The sequence below is a fragment of the Nannospalax galili genome, unplaced genomic scaffold (assembly GCF_000622305.1).
Source record: "Nannospalax galili isolate Female #2095 unplaced genomic scaffold, S.galili_v1.0 scaffold1077, whole genome shotgun sequence".
NCBI classification, from domain to species: domain Eukaryota; kingdom Metazoa; phylum Chordata; class Mammalia; order Rodentia; family Spalacidae; genus Nannospalax; species Nannospalax galili.
The window spans coordinates 178,471-193,275 of record NW_008340429.1 but is presented as its reverse complement, the minus strand read 5'-3'; the positions used below and the strand labels follow the sequence as shown (position 1 = coordinate 193,275).

The 14,805-nt window shown below is 42.4% G+C and overlaps 2 protein-coding genes across 2 annotated transcripts in view; one reads left to right on the top strand and one right to left on the bottom strand.

Annotated features, from left to right (window-relative positions):
• Positions 1–2,961, bottom strand: part of Hars2 (histidyl-tRNA synthetase 2, mitochondrial) — a 9,711-nt gene extending 6,750 nt beyond the window's left edge. Inside the window, exon 1 of the mRNA XM_008835484.3 lies at positions 2,724–2,961. Within this exon, the coding sequence (XP_008833706.1) occupies positions 2,724–2,831 (108 nt within the window). The 5' untranslated portion in view covers positions 2,832–2,961. The remainder of the gene's footprint in view (positions 1–2,723) is intronic.
• Positions 2,962–3,017: 56 nt separating this feature from the next.
• Hars (histidyl-tRNA synthetase) overlaps positions 3,018–14,805 on the top strand; it is a 14,007-nt gene continuing 2,219 nt past the window's right edge. The window contains exons 1-10 of the mRNA XM_008835483.3: positions 3,018–3,177; positions 3,448–3,537; positions 8,311–8,430; positions 10,189–10,284; positions 10,920–11,045; positions 12,199–12,306; positions 12,453–12,551; positions 12,783–12,876; positions 13,071–13,198; positions 13,292–13,534. Coding sequence (XP_008833705.1) covers positions 3,088–3,177; positions 3,448–3,537; positions 8,311–8,430; positions 10,189–10,284; positions 10,920–11,045; positions 12,199–12,306; positions 12,453–12,551; positions 12,783–12,876; positions 13,071–13,198; positions 13,292–13,534 — 1,194 coding nt within the window. The 5' untranslated portion in view covers positions 3,018–3,087. The remainder of the gene's footprint in view (positions 3,178–3,447; positions 3,538–8,310; positions 8,431–10,188; positions 10,285–10,919; positions 11,046–12,198; positions 12,307–12,452; positions 12,552–12,782; positions 12,877–13,070; positions 13,199–13,291; positions 13,535–14,805) is intronic.

Below are 14,805 nucleotides of genomic sequence, written 5' to 3'. Positions count from 1 at the left end.
TTATTTTGATATATCACAGTGAAAGATTTATCGTCCTCTTTTTTTTTTTTTTTTTTTTTTTTAAAAAAAAAAAAAAAAAAAAAAAAAAAAAAAAGTTTAAGCATTTGAGAATAATGAGATCATGGCTACCACTAACCTTCTAGGAACAGGGATTAGTCCAGTTCTCAGCTCCTATTCAAGCAACAATTCTTTAAAATATTTTATTTTATGCGTATGAATTTTTTGCTGACATGTATGCAAGTACACCCATTTTGTACAGTTCCTGAGGAGGTCAGAAGAAGGCATCAGATCCCCTGGAACTGGAGTTACGGAGGGTTGTTAGTTGCCATGTAGGTGCTGGGAAGCAAACCTGTAATCTTCTACAAAATCAGTCAGTGCTCTTAATGGCTAACTCATCTCTCCAGCCCCTTCCACCACCCCCCTTTTTTTAAAGGCAGGGTCACAGGGGCTGGATTCCCAGTACCCACATGATGGCTAACAACCCTCTGCAACTCTAGTTTCAGGAAATCCAATGCCCTCTTTTGACCTCCACGGGCATTGCATGACACGGGAGCACTTACATACATGCAGGCAATAATATATATATATATATATATGGTCTTACTATGTACACTGGCTGGCCTGGAACTCACTAAGCACCTCAGGTTGGTCTCAAACTTGTAGGAAAGATCTGAAAGCCCTGCTGAGCACAAAGCATCTGCTTTCTGAAATAAGGTAAGAATCACGGACTTAGGGCCAGTGAGATGGATCAGTGGGTAAGGTGCTCCCCCAATCGTGTGAGGTTCATCCCTAGAACCCACATGGCAGGAGAGAATGGACTTCTGCAAATTGTTCTCTGATCTCCATACACATTCTATTGCTTTTAGGTACCCTCACACATATGCACAAAAATACATAAATAAATAAGGGGCTGGAAAGATGGCTCCACAGTTAAGAGAACTTGGCTGCTCTAGCAGAAAACCTGAGTTCAGTTCCCAGAACCCATATGGCAGTCAACAACATAGGTAACTCCAGTTCCAGGAAATCCAACTCCGTCTTCAGACCTCCCACAGACATTGTATGCATGTGGTACACTTACATATATGCAGGCAAAAGAATCATGCACATAAAATAAAAATAATAAAATTTTTTTTTTGGTTTTTTTGAGACAGAGTCTCCCTGTAGCCCCAGCTGTCCTGGAACTCACTATGTAGACCAGGCTGGCCTTGAACTCACAGAGATCTGCCTGCCTCTGCCTCCAGAGTGCTGGGATTAAAGATGTGTGCCACCACACCCAGCCTAATAAATCAAATTTTAAAAAATATTTTGTATATTATTTTTATTTTACATGTATGAGTGTATTGCCTGCATGTGTGTAAGTGCATCTGTGTTGTGCAATGTCCGCAGAGGTCAGAAGAGGGCATTGGATGACTGGAACTGGAGTTACAGATGGTTGTTAGCTACCATGTGGGTGCGAGGAATTGAACTCGGGTCCTTTGCAAGGGCAGTTGGTGCTTTTAACTGAATCAGCTAAATCAGCTTTCCAGCCTCCTAAAAATATTTTTAAAAAAATAAACATAGGGGCTGGAGAGATGGACCAGCAGTTAAGAACTCTGACTGTTCATGCAGAAGACCTGGGTTCAAATCCCAGCACCCACATGGCAGCCAACAACTGTCCATAACTCCAGTTCCAAGGGATCTGATGGCTTCTTCTGTCCTCCTCCAGCATTGCACGACATGGGTGCACTTAACCTACATGCAGGCAATACACTCATACACATAAAATCAAAATAAATAAAGTATTTTTAAAAATATAATTTTATAAAAAAGAATCATTAACTTAAATACCCACAAGCTGTATGCCCTTCCAGAAATAGAAATGGTGGTAATTTCACACTTTAGCGAGTGCCTCCACAATGAGAAGTGTGAGTTCACATCCACAGTCCTTCCTCTCTAATTCCAAAATCCAACAATTCATTTTAGGGTAAATTCTACAGTGAATTCACTTGCACATAAACTCAGTTCACTTATGTTTTTTATCCATTTTATTTAGTGGGACTATATAGACTTGGCTCAAATTCTAACTTGTCCAAGAATTTCAGGTAACAGTGTGTATCTTCCCATTTACTCAACAGTGAAAGGGAGATTAAGAACCCCCAAGCCCTCCAGATTGCTCCAAGTATTAAATGACAAAAGCATTCAAACTGCTTAGTTTTGCACAGGTACAAACTGGACGATCAATAAAAACTAACTGTAACGCCTGGAGAGATGCTCACTGTTTAGGAACACTTACTGCTCTTGTAGAAGATCCAGTTTGGTTCCCAGCACCCACAGGGCAGTAACTCTAGTTCCAGGGGATCCTGCGCCCTCTTCTGGCCTCCATGGGTATTGTACACACGTGGTGCACCTCCATGCATGCAGACAGAACACTCAACACACATACTGAAATTTTTAAATGTTTAAAACGGGCTGGAGAGATGGATCAGCACTTAAGAGCACTGACCCTTCTTGCAGAGGACCGGGGCTCAAATCTCAGCACCCACATGGCGGCTAACAACCCTCCTTAATTCCAGTTCCAGAGGATCCAACACCCTCTTGACCTCCACGAGCATTGTTGCACTTACAACACATGCAGTCATAACACTCATACACATAATAAAAAATATTTTTTTAATGTTTAAATCAAATGTAATAATCAGTGCAGGCCACGAATGACACTGCGGAGTTACGTCGGTGTGGCTCACCTGGCTGTAACAGCCGACCGCCCGGATGCACACAGCGCTGGGCGGTCGCAGGAGCTGACTGAGCAGCGCAGCCCAGACCCTCCTGGGAAGATGCCCGGGGTGGGGCATCCTGCAGGACACCAAGCACAGACACTAGAGGCGTGGGAGCCCTGCAGCCGGGCCTCAGAAAGGGTAAGACAGAGAGGAGAAACAAAGCCCTGCCCTAAGAAACACCCGAACTCGGAGTAAGACCCCCCCACTCCCTAACCCGGAAGTGACTTTCGCTCGCGCCAGAGGCTCTCTAGGAGAGCCGGGTGACTCGATCGCCGGAAGTCCTCCGAGCCTGGCGGGTCCAGAAAGCCGTCTGTTCGGTTCGGCAGTCAGGATGGCGGATCGTGCTGCTCTGGAGGAGCTGGTGCGAATTCAGGGAGAGCATGTGCGGAGTCTCAAGCAGCAGAAGGCCAGCGCCGAGCAGGTGCGACTCAGAGGCTGGAGAGGAGCCCCACAAAACCAGGGGAGCGTGAAAGGGTCTGTTAAAGGACAGGGATGTGGATGAAGGGACTGGGCTGGTAGGGTGAAGATGGGCTATGTGAACAGGCAGCCCTGGTGGGTCCTAGGAAAGCAAGGCTAGACCTAGGCAGAGGCGCCTGCCCTACCTAGTTTCCAGTGAGAGCAATAGAAAATGAATGGCTGCGGGGGAAGAGAGTGACAAATGCATAGCACAGCCGCATTTTTTCCTCCACAGATCGAAGAGGAGGTGGCAAAACTCCTGAAACTAAAGGCACAGCTGGGCCCTGATGAAGGCAAACAGAAGTTTGTGCTCAAAACCCCCAAGGTAAATTATTCCTGTGAGTGTCTTTGAGGGAGTCCCTAACCCACTCCCAAGGGCGTGTAGGTAGGCTTCCCGGAATCAAGCCACTGAGGATCTGAAATACTCCCAAAGAAACAATAGTTGGTGTGAGCTCTGGGCTGGACTGAACTCAGCCTGAGTCATTCGGTGATGGCAGTGTTTTGACAGAAACAAGGCCAGCTGGATGCCGGGAGTCAGCCAGCTACTGCTACTCCTGTCCTTTAAACATTCATTGAGTGCTTACTGCATCTGTAGCATTGTACAAAGTATTGAATGTACCATAGTGGACAATAGAGCCTCCTCTCATGGTGCCTACATTCCCTGAAACAAATTTAGGACAAATATTCCCACACGAGGATATGTAATTACAAATTGTGATTAGTAATATGAAGAAACTTAAAGATGCTCTGGGAAAAATAAGGGAGAGCTGAGAAGACACTAAGGAAGTGATATATTAATAAACCTATCAAGTCAGGTTGGGGGAGCCAAGGGGAGAGTGTGGAAACTCTGGAGCAGAAAAGAACTTTGATACTTTCTAGAAACCAAAGGAAAACCTATACAACTAGAACCAAATAGGAAGTCAGATTACAGTGGAATGTGGGCGCAGATTCCTAGCTCACCCTCAAGGATTTCAGTTCAGATACTATTCTCTATAAGTTCTACAAATAAAACTCTTTATCCCTTCATCTGGTTCCCTTGGTACTTCATACAGTATCTTTCTTATTGTATCGATTTGGTGGTTTATTTACCTGAGGCTGAGACTCAGGGTAATGGAAATAAACATTTATTTATTTTTATTATTATTTTTACTTTATGTGTATGAGTGTATTGCCTGCATGTGTTTAAGTTTACCTGTGTGATGCAGTGGTGTATGAGTGTATGAGTGTATTGCCTGCATGTGTGTAAGTTCACTTGTGTGATGGAGTGGCCCCTAAGGTCAGAAGAGATTTCAGAGCCCCTGGAACTGGAGTTATGGATGGTTGTTAGCCGCCTTGTGGGTGCTGGGAATCGAACCCTGGTCCTCTGCAAAAATAGCCAGTGCTCTTAACCACTGAACCATCTCTCCAGCCCCATAAACAGATTTTTAATGAATGTATTATAAGTTGAATTTCAAAGAAAAAAGGAAATGATCTGTCTTCCCGTATTGAGGTTAAGTTTTTGAACTCCTTAAATTAATTAAGCTGTTCATAGATATTGATAAGATTTTTTATTTTTTATTATTGAGACAGAGTCTCCCTGTAGCCCCAGCTGGCCTGGAGCTCACTATGTAGACCAGGCTGGCCTCTATCTCACAGAGACCCAACTCTGCCTCCCAACTGTGCCGGGAATTAAAGGTGTGCGTCTGGCTGTATGTGTATATATATAATACACATTTATTATTATTATTTATTATTATGTGTATATATAATACACATTATTATTTATATAATAAGTATATATGTATATATGGTGTATTTATATGGATATAGATTTTTTTTTTAAAACAAATGATATCCCTGTCCCTGGCCAGCCTCAAACTTACCATGTAGCAGAAGCTGTCTTTGAACTCCTGATTCTTCTGCCTGTACTTCCCAGGTGCTGGAATTACAGTCATGGGTCACCACACCCAGCTCACAAAGGTTAAAAAGACAGTGCAAAATCTCAAAGAAATAATGACCGATAATTGTTCGGACTATTGAATAATTGGGAAAACTCTAATTTTCTCATAGAAATAATAACTTATGGTATATCAGTAGTCTTTCCTCACCTAAACAGGAGCATTCTTTTTTTTTTTTTTTTTTTAATTTTGAGGCAGGGTCTCCCTCTAGCCCCAAACTCAGTATGTAGACCAGGCTGGCCTTGAACTCACAGAGTTCTGCCTCCTGAGTGCGGGGTGGCGGGGGGAGGGGGTCTAAAGGCATGTGGCACCATGCCCAGCCCTAGTGATCATTCTTAATATCATTAAAAACAGAATGACCAGACATTAGATTCCTGCTGATCAGATGCAATAAAAAGTCAAAGCACTACCTATGAATTCTTGTCAGGTGAACTTGAATTTGGCTCTAATTAGGCCTTCAGGTAGTAAAGGTGGAGAAACATGTTAATGGCACATCAATGATATTGTTGACCAAATCCAGAATGTGAAAGGCTTTTAGCATAAAATTACCCAGTTTCTTCAACAAATCAATAACATGGAAAAAAAATGGGGAAATGGGAGTATAGCTCAGTGTTAAGAGTCTCTCATGCTTAAAGACCTGGCTTCCATATCTAGAACCACCAAAAAAAAAAAGAAGAAGAAGAAGAAGAAAGAGAAAGCTATTATGGATTAAATAGACATATCAACTAACTACAATACATAAACTTTGCTTAGAATATTATTAAACTAAGCCAGTTATAAGCTGGGTGTGGTGGCATGTCTTTAACCCCAGCTCTTGGGAGGCAGGGACAAGCAGATCTCCGTGAGATCCAGGTCAGCTTGGTCTACATAGTAAGTTCTAGGCCAGTTGGGCTGCAGGGAGACGAAAGAAAGAAAAAAGAAAGAAAGAAAGAAAGGAAGAAAGAAAGAAAGAAAGAAAGAAAGAGAAGGAAGGAAGAAGGGAAAAGAGAAAGAAAGAGAGAGAGAAAGAAAAATAATAAAATACTTCCCCCAAAAGGTCAGTATTTAAATGAAATAAGTATTACTAGTTGCTGAAGCTAGGCATTAAATACATAATGATCTGTGCTACTGTTCTTTATACTATGTCTTTGAAATTTTCCAAAACAGTTAAAGAAAATACGATTATACTGAAGAGTTAACATCCACTTTAGTTTACTGAGATTTTTTTTTCTTAATGTGCATGAGCGTTTTGCTTGCAATGTATGTAAGTGCACCTGTGCCCTTGGAGGACAGAAGGATGTATCAGATCCCCTAGAACTGGAGTTATAAAGAGTTGTTAGCCACCATGTGGGCGCTGGGAACCGAACCTGAGTCCTCCACAACATGAGCCAGTCCTCTTAACTGCTGAGCCATCTCTCTAGACCCAGCATGTATCTTAAATTGGAAAAGCATATTGCTATTTTTAAAGCTAGAAACCATTTTCTTAGAGTTTAAGAGAAAAACAACAGGGTAGACAAACTCAATCTCACAGAGATCTGCCTGCCTCTGTCTAGGCTTATGCCACTAGTCCACCCAGCCAAAACGATTCTTTATATATAATTATTTATTTATTATTCTTATTTTATGTGTTTGAATGTATTGCTTGCATGTATGGAAGTGCACCCATGGTGTGCAGTGCCCAAGGAGGTTAGAAGAGAGCATCAGATTCCCTGGAACTGGACTTATGGATAATTCTTAGGCACCATGTGGGTGCTGGAAATGGAGCCTGGGTCCTCTGCAAGAGCAGCCAGTACTCTTAACCACTGAGCCATTTCTCCAGCCCCTTTTTTTAAAAATCTTTTTTTTTTTTTTCAATTTTATGTGTATGCATGTATTGCCTGCATGTAGGTAAGTGCACCCATATTGTGCAGTGCCTGAGGAGGTCAGAAGAGGCTGTCGGATTCCCTGGGACTGGAGTTATGGATAGTTGTTAGCTGCCATGTGGGTGCTTGGATTCAAATTCTGGTCTTCTGCAAGAACAACCAGTTTTCTTAACTGCTGAGCCATCTCTCCAGCCCCCATAGCCCCTTATTTTTGTTTTTGCCACGCCAACAGCTCATCTTCCCCACCACCCCCGTGTAATTCCTTCTTTTCTACATGTTTAGCAGGACTTGTACTGTACTTTCTTTTTTTAAAACTTTTATTTATTATTTTTATTTTATGTGTATGTGTGTATTGCCTGCATGTAGGTAAGTGAACCCGTGTCATGCAATGCCCGCTGAGGACAGAAGAGCCTGTTGGATACCCTGGAACTGGAGTTACAGACAATTGTTAGCTGCCATGTGGGTGCTGGGATTCAAACCCCAGGTCTTCTGCAAGAACAACCAGTGTTCTTAACCACTGAGCCATCTCTCCAGCCTCCGTAGTCCCTTATTTTTATTTATAATTTTTAAATATATTTTTATTTTGCATGTATGAGTGTTTTGCCTGCATATATGTAAATGTACCACATGCATGCAGTGCCCCTGGAGGATTGAAGAAGGCATCAGATCCCCTGGAACTGGAGTTAAGGACGGTTTGTTAACCACCATGTGGGTGCTACGAACCAAACCCAGGTACCTGCAAGAGCAGCCAGTGCTTTTAACCAAGGAGCTATCTCTCCATACCCCGGCAGTTTTAATTTCTAATGTGACAAATATGGATAGAAATAATCCACAGGTGGGGGCTGGAGAGATGGCTCAGCAGTTAAGAACACTGGTTGTTCTTGCAGAAGACCCGGGTTCAAATCCCAGCACCCACATGACAGCTAACAACTGTCTGTAATTCTAGTTCCAGGGGATCCAACATCCTCTTCTGACTTCAGAGGGCCTTTCAGGACACAGGTATACTTACATACATGCAGGCAATACACTCATACACATAAGAGTAAAAATAATAAAAATAAAATATTTTTTAGTAAGAATTCTATAAAATGAAACCAAACTTAAAGGGAAACAGAACTTAGAAGGCTGACAGCAAATGACTAGTAGGAATTACTAGAGCTTGTTCATACTTGTTTTACCACTGGGAAGACTGTAGGAAAACCTAAGTATGGAGCATGACTTGCTTTCCTCATCGATGGGCTCAACCTTGAATATTTCTAGAATTTACTGTTCTTTATACTTTATGTCATCCTTGATTCTTTGGCTGATTTTGACTCCAAGGGCACCAGAGATTACAGTCCCCGGCAGATGGCAGTTCGGGAGAAGGTATTTGATGTCATCATCAGCTGCTTCAAACGCCATGGTGCAGAAGTGATTGATACACCTGTGTTTGAACTAAAGGTGAGAAATGGATAAGGAGAAACGGCATGGTGTAAGAGTAGGTATGTGAACGCCAAAAGGATAAGAGGGTCTGGGGTGTCTAAAGATTAGGATTTTAACATATGCATAGGGCGGACACATGGTTCAGCCCATGACACTACCAGTGTACAAATGTTTCAGATTTTACATGCTGGAAATTTTCAGGCCTTTAAAACCTTTGCTGGGGCTGGAGAGATGGCTCAGGGGTTAAGAGCACTGACTGCTCCTGCAGAGGACCCAGGTTCGATTCCCAGCACCCACATGGCGGCTACAAACCGTCCTTAACTCCAGTTCCAGGGGAATCCAAAGCTCTCTTCTGACCTCTGGCTCATTACATGACACGGGTGCACTCATATACATGCAGGCAATACACTCATATACATAAAATAAAAATAATAAATAAAATATTTTTTTTAAAAAAAACTTTTTCCTGATTTGGTAAGAGATGTGTTATCACTAGTTGTAGATGTCACAGGGCATAGACCTGCTATATTGCCTGTAAGACATTCTATTTTGGCGTCTGACATGGTTCAGCTCTCAGATGTTATAAAAGCGCATATGTTTACTGATCTCTTAATGCACTCTTGTAGAGATTATCTTCAGATATGCATGTTAACATGTTTGGAAATTTAATTGAAATAACATAAACATCTAACAGGATAGCATTAGGGAACAAATAACTACAGAGCTTCTTATGGAAAACTTTTGTTTCTGTTTGTTCTGAGATCGCTTCTCATTATATAACCCACCCTGGCCTAGAACCTACAATCCTCCTGCCACTACCTTCCTAATGCTAGAATTATAGGTGCATTTCACCACACCCGGACTTTCACTGGAATATTAAACATCTTTTTTAAATAGTACTTTAAAGCTGGGTGTGCAGTTGCATGCCTTTAGTCCCAGCACTTGGGAGGCAGAAGCAGGCAAATCTCTACAAGTTTGAGGCTAGCCTGGTCTACATAAAGAGTTTCAGGCTGGCCAAGGCTACATACTGAAACCCAGTCTCAAAAATAAAAAAATAAAAAGAAAGACTGGTAAGATGGCTCAGAGGGTAACGACACTTGCTGCCAAGCCTGAGGTTCAATCTCCAAAACTCACATCATAGAAAAAGAAAACCAACTCTCACAAGTTGTCCTCTGACATCCACATGCATTGCCATGACACACACATGGGCACACAAAGACAGACAGACAGACAGACAGACAGACAGTTAGATAGATAGATAGATGGATTTAAAAATAATAAACAATGCTTTAGCTCTATCACAAAATAGAAAAAGTAAACAGAACAGCAACACAAACTTGTTATTTCCTTTTGATTTTAACTATATCAGACAAGCATTAGGATAAAAAGTAGAGGGAATATAGACAAGCTGAAATTAGTCATGTTAGAATAGTAGGTTTTTTGGGCCAGGTGTGGTGACATACACCTTTAGTCCCAGCACCCAGGAGGCAGAAACAAGCAGATGTCTGTGAATTCCAGTCCAACGTGGTCTACATAGTGAGTTCCAGGCCAGGTGGGGTTACAGGGAGACCCTGTCTCAAAAAGACAAAAAAAAAAAAAACCCAAAACAGAATAATGGGTTTAGTATTCATAGCTGTCTCTTAGGGGCTGGGAGTATAGCTCAGTGCTAGTACATGACCTAGCTTCAATCTCTAACACCACCAAGAAAGTTCTTTAGTTCTTTTTAAAATGTTACTTGTTTATTATTGTGACCACATTTCTTTTTGGTTTCTCCAGGAAACACTGACTGGAAAGTACGGAGAAGATTCAAAGCTTATCTATGACCTGAAGGATCAGGGTGGGGAGCTGCTGGCCCTTCGTTATGACCTCACTGTATCTTTCTAAACTTGGGTTCTTATAACTTTGGATAGATAGGCCCTCACTGGGGTGGAGCTCATGTTTAGAAACAAGCAGACACAGATCAAATTAAATATAAAGCCTTTACAATTAAAGCAATTATTTTTCATAAATAGAGGGCTTTGGCTAAACAGAGCATAGCCTGACTCCTGAATGAGACTTCAGTTTTTGGTCAGGGCCCAATTCCCAGGTCTACATAATCCCTTGGCTCCATAACACCTCTCCCCTGCCATCCTAGTGGACAAAATTCTCTTTAATTGACCAATAGCACACTTGCTTTATCATAAGGCTACATAAATAATGATTTGCACAGAGATCCACATGGGGCCCTTTTGCTGCTGTGTCTAATCTGCTCAGCCCCTGCTGTCCCCTTGTCAGCATAGTCCAGACGAGACTGTATGAAAGAGAAAGGAGCCTCAATCTTTACTCAGACTTCAACTGCATTTTATGATAGATAAGACAGTTCAATCTTTCTGACAGTCAAAAATGCTATTAATATTATGAGTGGTGGTTTGTTTTATATAAGGAGGGGTTAGAATTCAGCTTCTGTGTGTGATGATAATTTCCAACAGAGACAGGAGTAGTTTTTTCTTTAACTCTTGGTTTATCAGGTCCCTTTTGCTCGGTATTTGGCAATGAATAAACTGACGAACATTAAGCGCTACCACATAGCAAAGGTTTATCGCCGGGATAACCCAGCTATGACCCGAGGTCGTTATCGTGAATTCTACCAGTGTGTGAGTGTTGGCAAACTGGTGCAGGAGGGATAACTCACACCCTCCCTGAAATAAACTGTATTAAGTACTATGGTGTTCTGAGCAAACTGGACAGCCAAGATAATGCTTTAGATTTCTATGATGTTTTCATATAAATTTCATAATGACTTTTTGGAGAGTGGAGGTATTTTATTTTACATGAGTAAAGCCAATACTCAGCAGATGAATGATAAGACAAAAAGACAAGTGTGGGGGTTTGGTTTGGTTTGGTTTGGTTTGATTTGGTTTGGTTTGGTTTAGGGTGATTTCTTTTTTTAAGATTTTTTTTTTTTTAATTTTATGTGTATGAGTGTTCTTTTATCTATACATATGCATGCTCAGTACCCACAGAGGCTAGTAGAGGGCATTAGATCCCCTGGAATTGGAGCTTGTAAGACACCATGGAGGTTGTAAGACACCATGTGGGTCCTGGGAACCAAACTCACGTCCTCTGTAAGAACATCAAGTGCTCTTAACCACTAAGCCATCTTTCCAGCCTAATTATTTTTTTAACTGTTACTGTTTTGTTCAGAGAAAAAAAAAATCTTATACTTCATTTTGTTTTACAGTCCTGGGGATTGAAGCCAGGGCCTTTTATATACTAGGACACTAGGCAAGTGCTCTACCACTGAGCTACATCCCTAGTACCAGTGTTCTTTATATTAAACTGCAGAATTACAAATGGAATCACAGCAGAGGATGAGGAAATTCAGTATGGGTTATCAAAACATCTAGACTGATGGCAGGACTTCTGGCAGATAGAAAAAGTAGCAAAAGAATAAGACTGGAAGGGCTTCAGTTGTAGCTCAGTGGTAGTGCTTGTCTCACATGTATAAGGCTTTGGGTTCAATCTCCAATACTACCACACACCCTCAGAAAGACCAAGGCTGGAAAATCATCCTATAACAATCAGAGATATTAAGGAGGAAGTAGATAATGAAGGGAAATAGTTGTGTAGATGGTAAAGATAACAACTGGTAAGGCCCACGAATACTAGGGTTTTCCTCTGAGCTGATGGTCAGGCATAGAGAATGAAAGGGAAGGCCTTTGCTTGGATGCAGACAGAGCAGAGCTCCTGGGAGTCCCCCTTCAGATGCTTTAATCCTTAAGAACCTTTGGCTACCTCTCCCTGCAGGATTTTGACATTGCTGGTCAGTTTGACCCCATGATCCCTGATGCAGAGTGCTTGAAGATCATGTGCGAGATCCTGAGTTCACTTAAGATAGGCAACTTCCTGGTCAAGGTCAGAGCTGGATGGGAATGGGAGGGCAAAGCAGGGCTGCCTCTCACAGGAGGAAGTCCTTGTGCAGAAGTGTCAATAGTCTAAGTGACCAAAGCTATTGGGGGTCATGTAATAGATTCCTCTTCATTATACCTTGGTCCCCACAGGTAAATGACCGGCGTATCCTAGACGGAATGTTTGCCATCTGTGGTGTTCCTGATAGCAAGTTCCGAACCATCTGCTCCTCAGTGGACAAGTTAGACAAGGTAATGACCCAAACATATCATTCTTTTTTCCCCAGATTCTGCCCTATCTGGAGCAATGAAAAAGACTGAGAAAAAGAAGTGCCTTTCTTTTTGCTCACTGGAGGAGGGTGCGCCCCAGCATGTAGATTGGAGGGGCAGCTTCTGCTTTAAGATTGCTCCCTGAGAAGGGTCGGCACTTGCTCTCTGGTAGGGAAGCTATCTAGTAACCTATAACTGTTGATGTCTGCTCAGGTATCCTGGGAGGAAGTAAAGAATGAGATGGTGGGAGAGAAGGGCCTTACACCAGAAGTGGCTGACCGCATTGGGGACTATGTCCAGCAGCATGGTAAGGATCAGAACCCAGCAGCCACCTCCTCAGTCCTAAAGTTGAAACGTGTGTGTGTGTGTATGTGTGTGTGTGTGTGTGTGTGTGTATGCATGTTGGGAAAGGGGGATGTGCACATGTAACTGCAATCCAGGCAGAAAAGTAGACCTGCTGTTTTTTTCTTGGCAATCTGGCCTACAAATTGGTTTCTTCAGGTGGAGTGTCCTTAGTGGAGCAGCTACTCCAGGATCCTAAACTGTCCCAAAACAAGCAGGCATTGGAGGGCTTGGGAGACCTAAAGCTGCTATTTGAATACCTGACCCTCTTTGGCATTGATGACAAGGTAAGTCAAGTTGGGGATAGGAACCGTGGCTGACCTCTGGGGCTTGAGGTCCCTTATCCTAATCTGGTACTGACCATATCCTTTCCTCCACAGATCTCCTTTGACCTGAGCCTTGCTCGAGGGCTGGATTACTATACTGGGGTCATCTATGAGGCAGTGCTGCTCCAGACCCAAACCCAGACAGGGGAAGAACCCCTGGGTGTGGGCAGTATAGCTGCTGGAGGGCGCTACGATGGACTTGTAGGCATGTTTGACCCCAAAGGGCGCAAAGTACCATGTGTTGGGCTCAGCATTGGAGTGGAACGGATCTTCTCCATTGTGGAACAAAGACTAGAGGTAGGTCCTGAGCTTGGATAGAACACTGTTCAGCAGGCAATGGTACCCAAGCTAACTTTGATCTAGTGAACAAGTGGTGCTGCTTTTGATAAGGAGCATCTCTCAGGGAAATGCAGAAAAGATGATCACTAGCCTTCAGAGTTTTATTCCTTTATAGGTTGTGTGTGTATTTTGTGATATTGGAGATTAAACCTAGGTCTTTGTACATGCTAGGAAAACACTCTTATCGCTAAGCTATTTTTTTTTTTACTTATTTTTGAGACAGAATCTCACTAAGTTGCCCAGGCTGGCCTTGAGTTTAGTATGCATCTCTCTCAGGCAGGCCTTGAACTTGCAAACTTCCTGGCTCAGCCTCCCAATCATCTGGGATTATAGGTTTGAGCCACTAGGCCTGGCTTATAGGATGGTTTTATAGATCTTTAATCTTTCTCCATTGGATCTTTGGTCTTTCTCCAGTAGATTTTCTATGCTGGGCCTTTACTTCCCTCAGGGCAGTCAGGAATCTAGGTTGCTGTATCCAAGACTTACATCATCCTCACCACAGAATACTTAACATTGTACTGCCATGTGCTAGGCACTGTGCTTGGTGCTTTTCATGTACCAACTAATATAGTTCTGACACTAGTCCACTAAGAACAGCTATTTTTATTATTTGCATTTTTCAGACAAGGACGCTAAAGATCAGATAATTTGCTCAAGGAAGGGGATGAAACTTTTAAGTTGTAGAGTTAGAATGTGAATCCAGATAGTCAAAACTCCGAAGTGTTATTATTAGCCACTCTATTATCTCTCAGTGGAAAGCATGTCTGAGGCTTTGGGATTCCTCAGATGGCTGCTTTGACTCTATAGGACCTATAGTGACACCAACGAAGCCCCTCATGATCCCCTCCTTTGTTGTTGCTGCTTAAATGGCTCATTGCATTTGGTCCTCAGGAATGCTCTGGCAACCTTCCTGATACTTTTTTCTCTAGGGTAGAGACCACCCATGTTTCTCAGTTGGGGTTATTCTGGTAGGCATCTTATATTGTAAGAACTCTGAAAATAGTTTTCCAGAAAAAGTCAAGGTACACCAGCATCCTCCCTTTTCCCAACCTACATACCTATTCTCATGAAGGGGAAGGTAGAAGGTGGGGTCTAAAATATCAGTAGTGATTTTGAGGTAGTCTTACAATAATAATTCTCTGTGATTGTGTTTATGGACCCCTAACCTGCTAGATAGAAATGAGCTTAAAGTTACTGTGAATAAGCGACCCTGGATTGGTTGTTCTTTT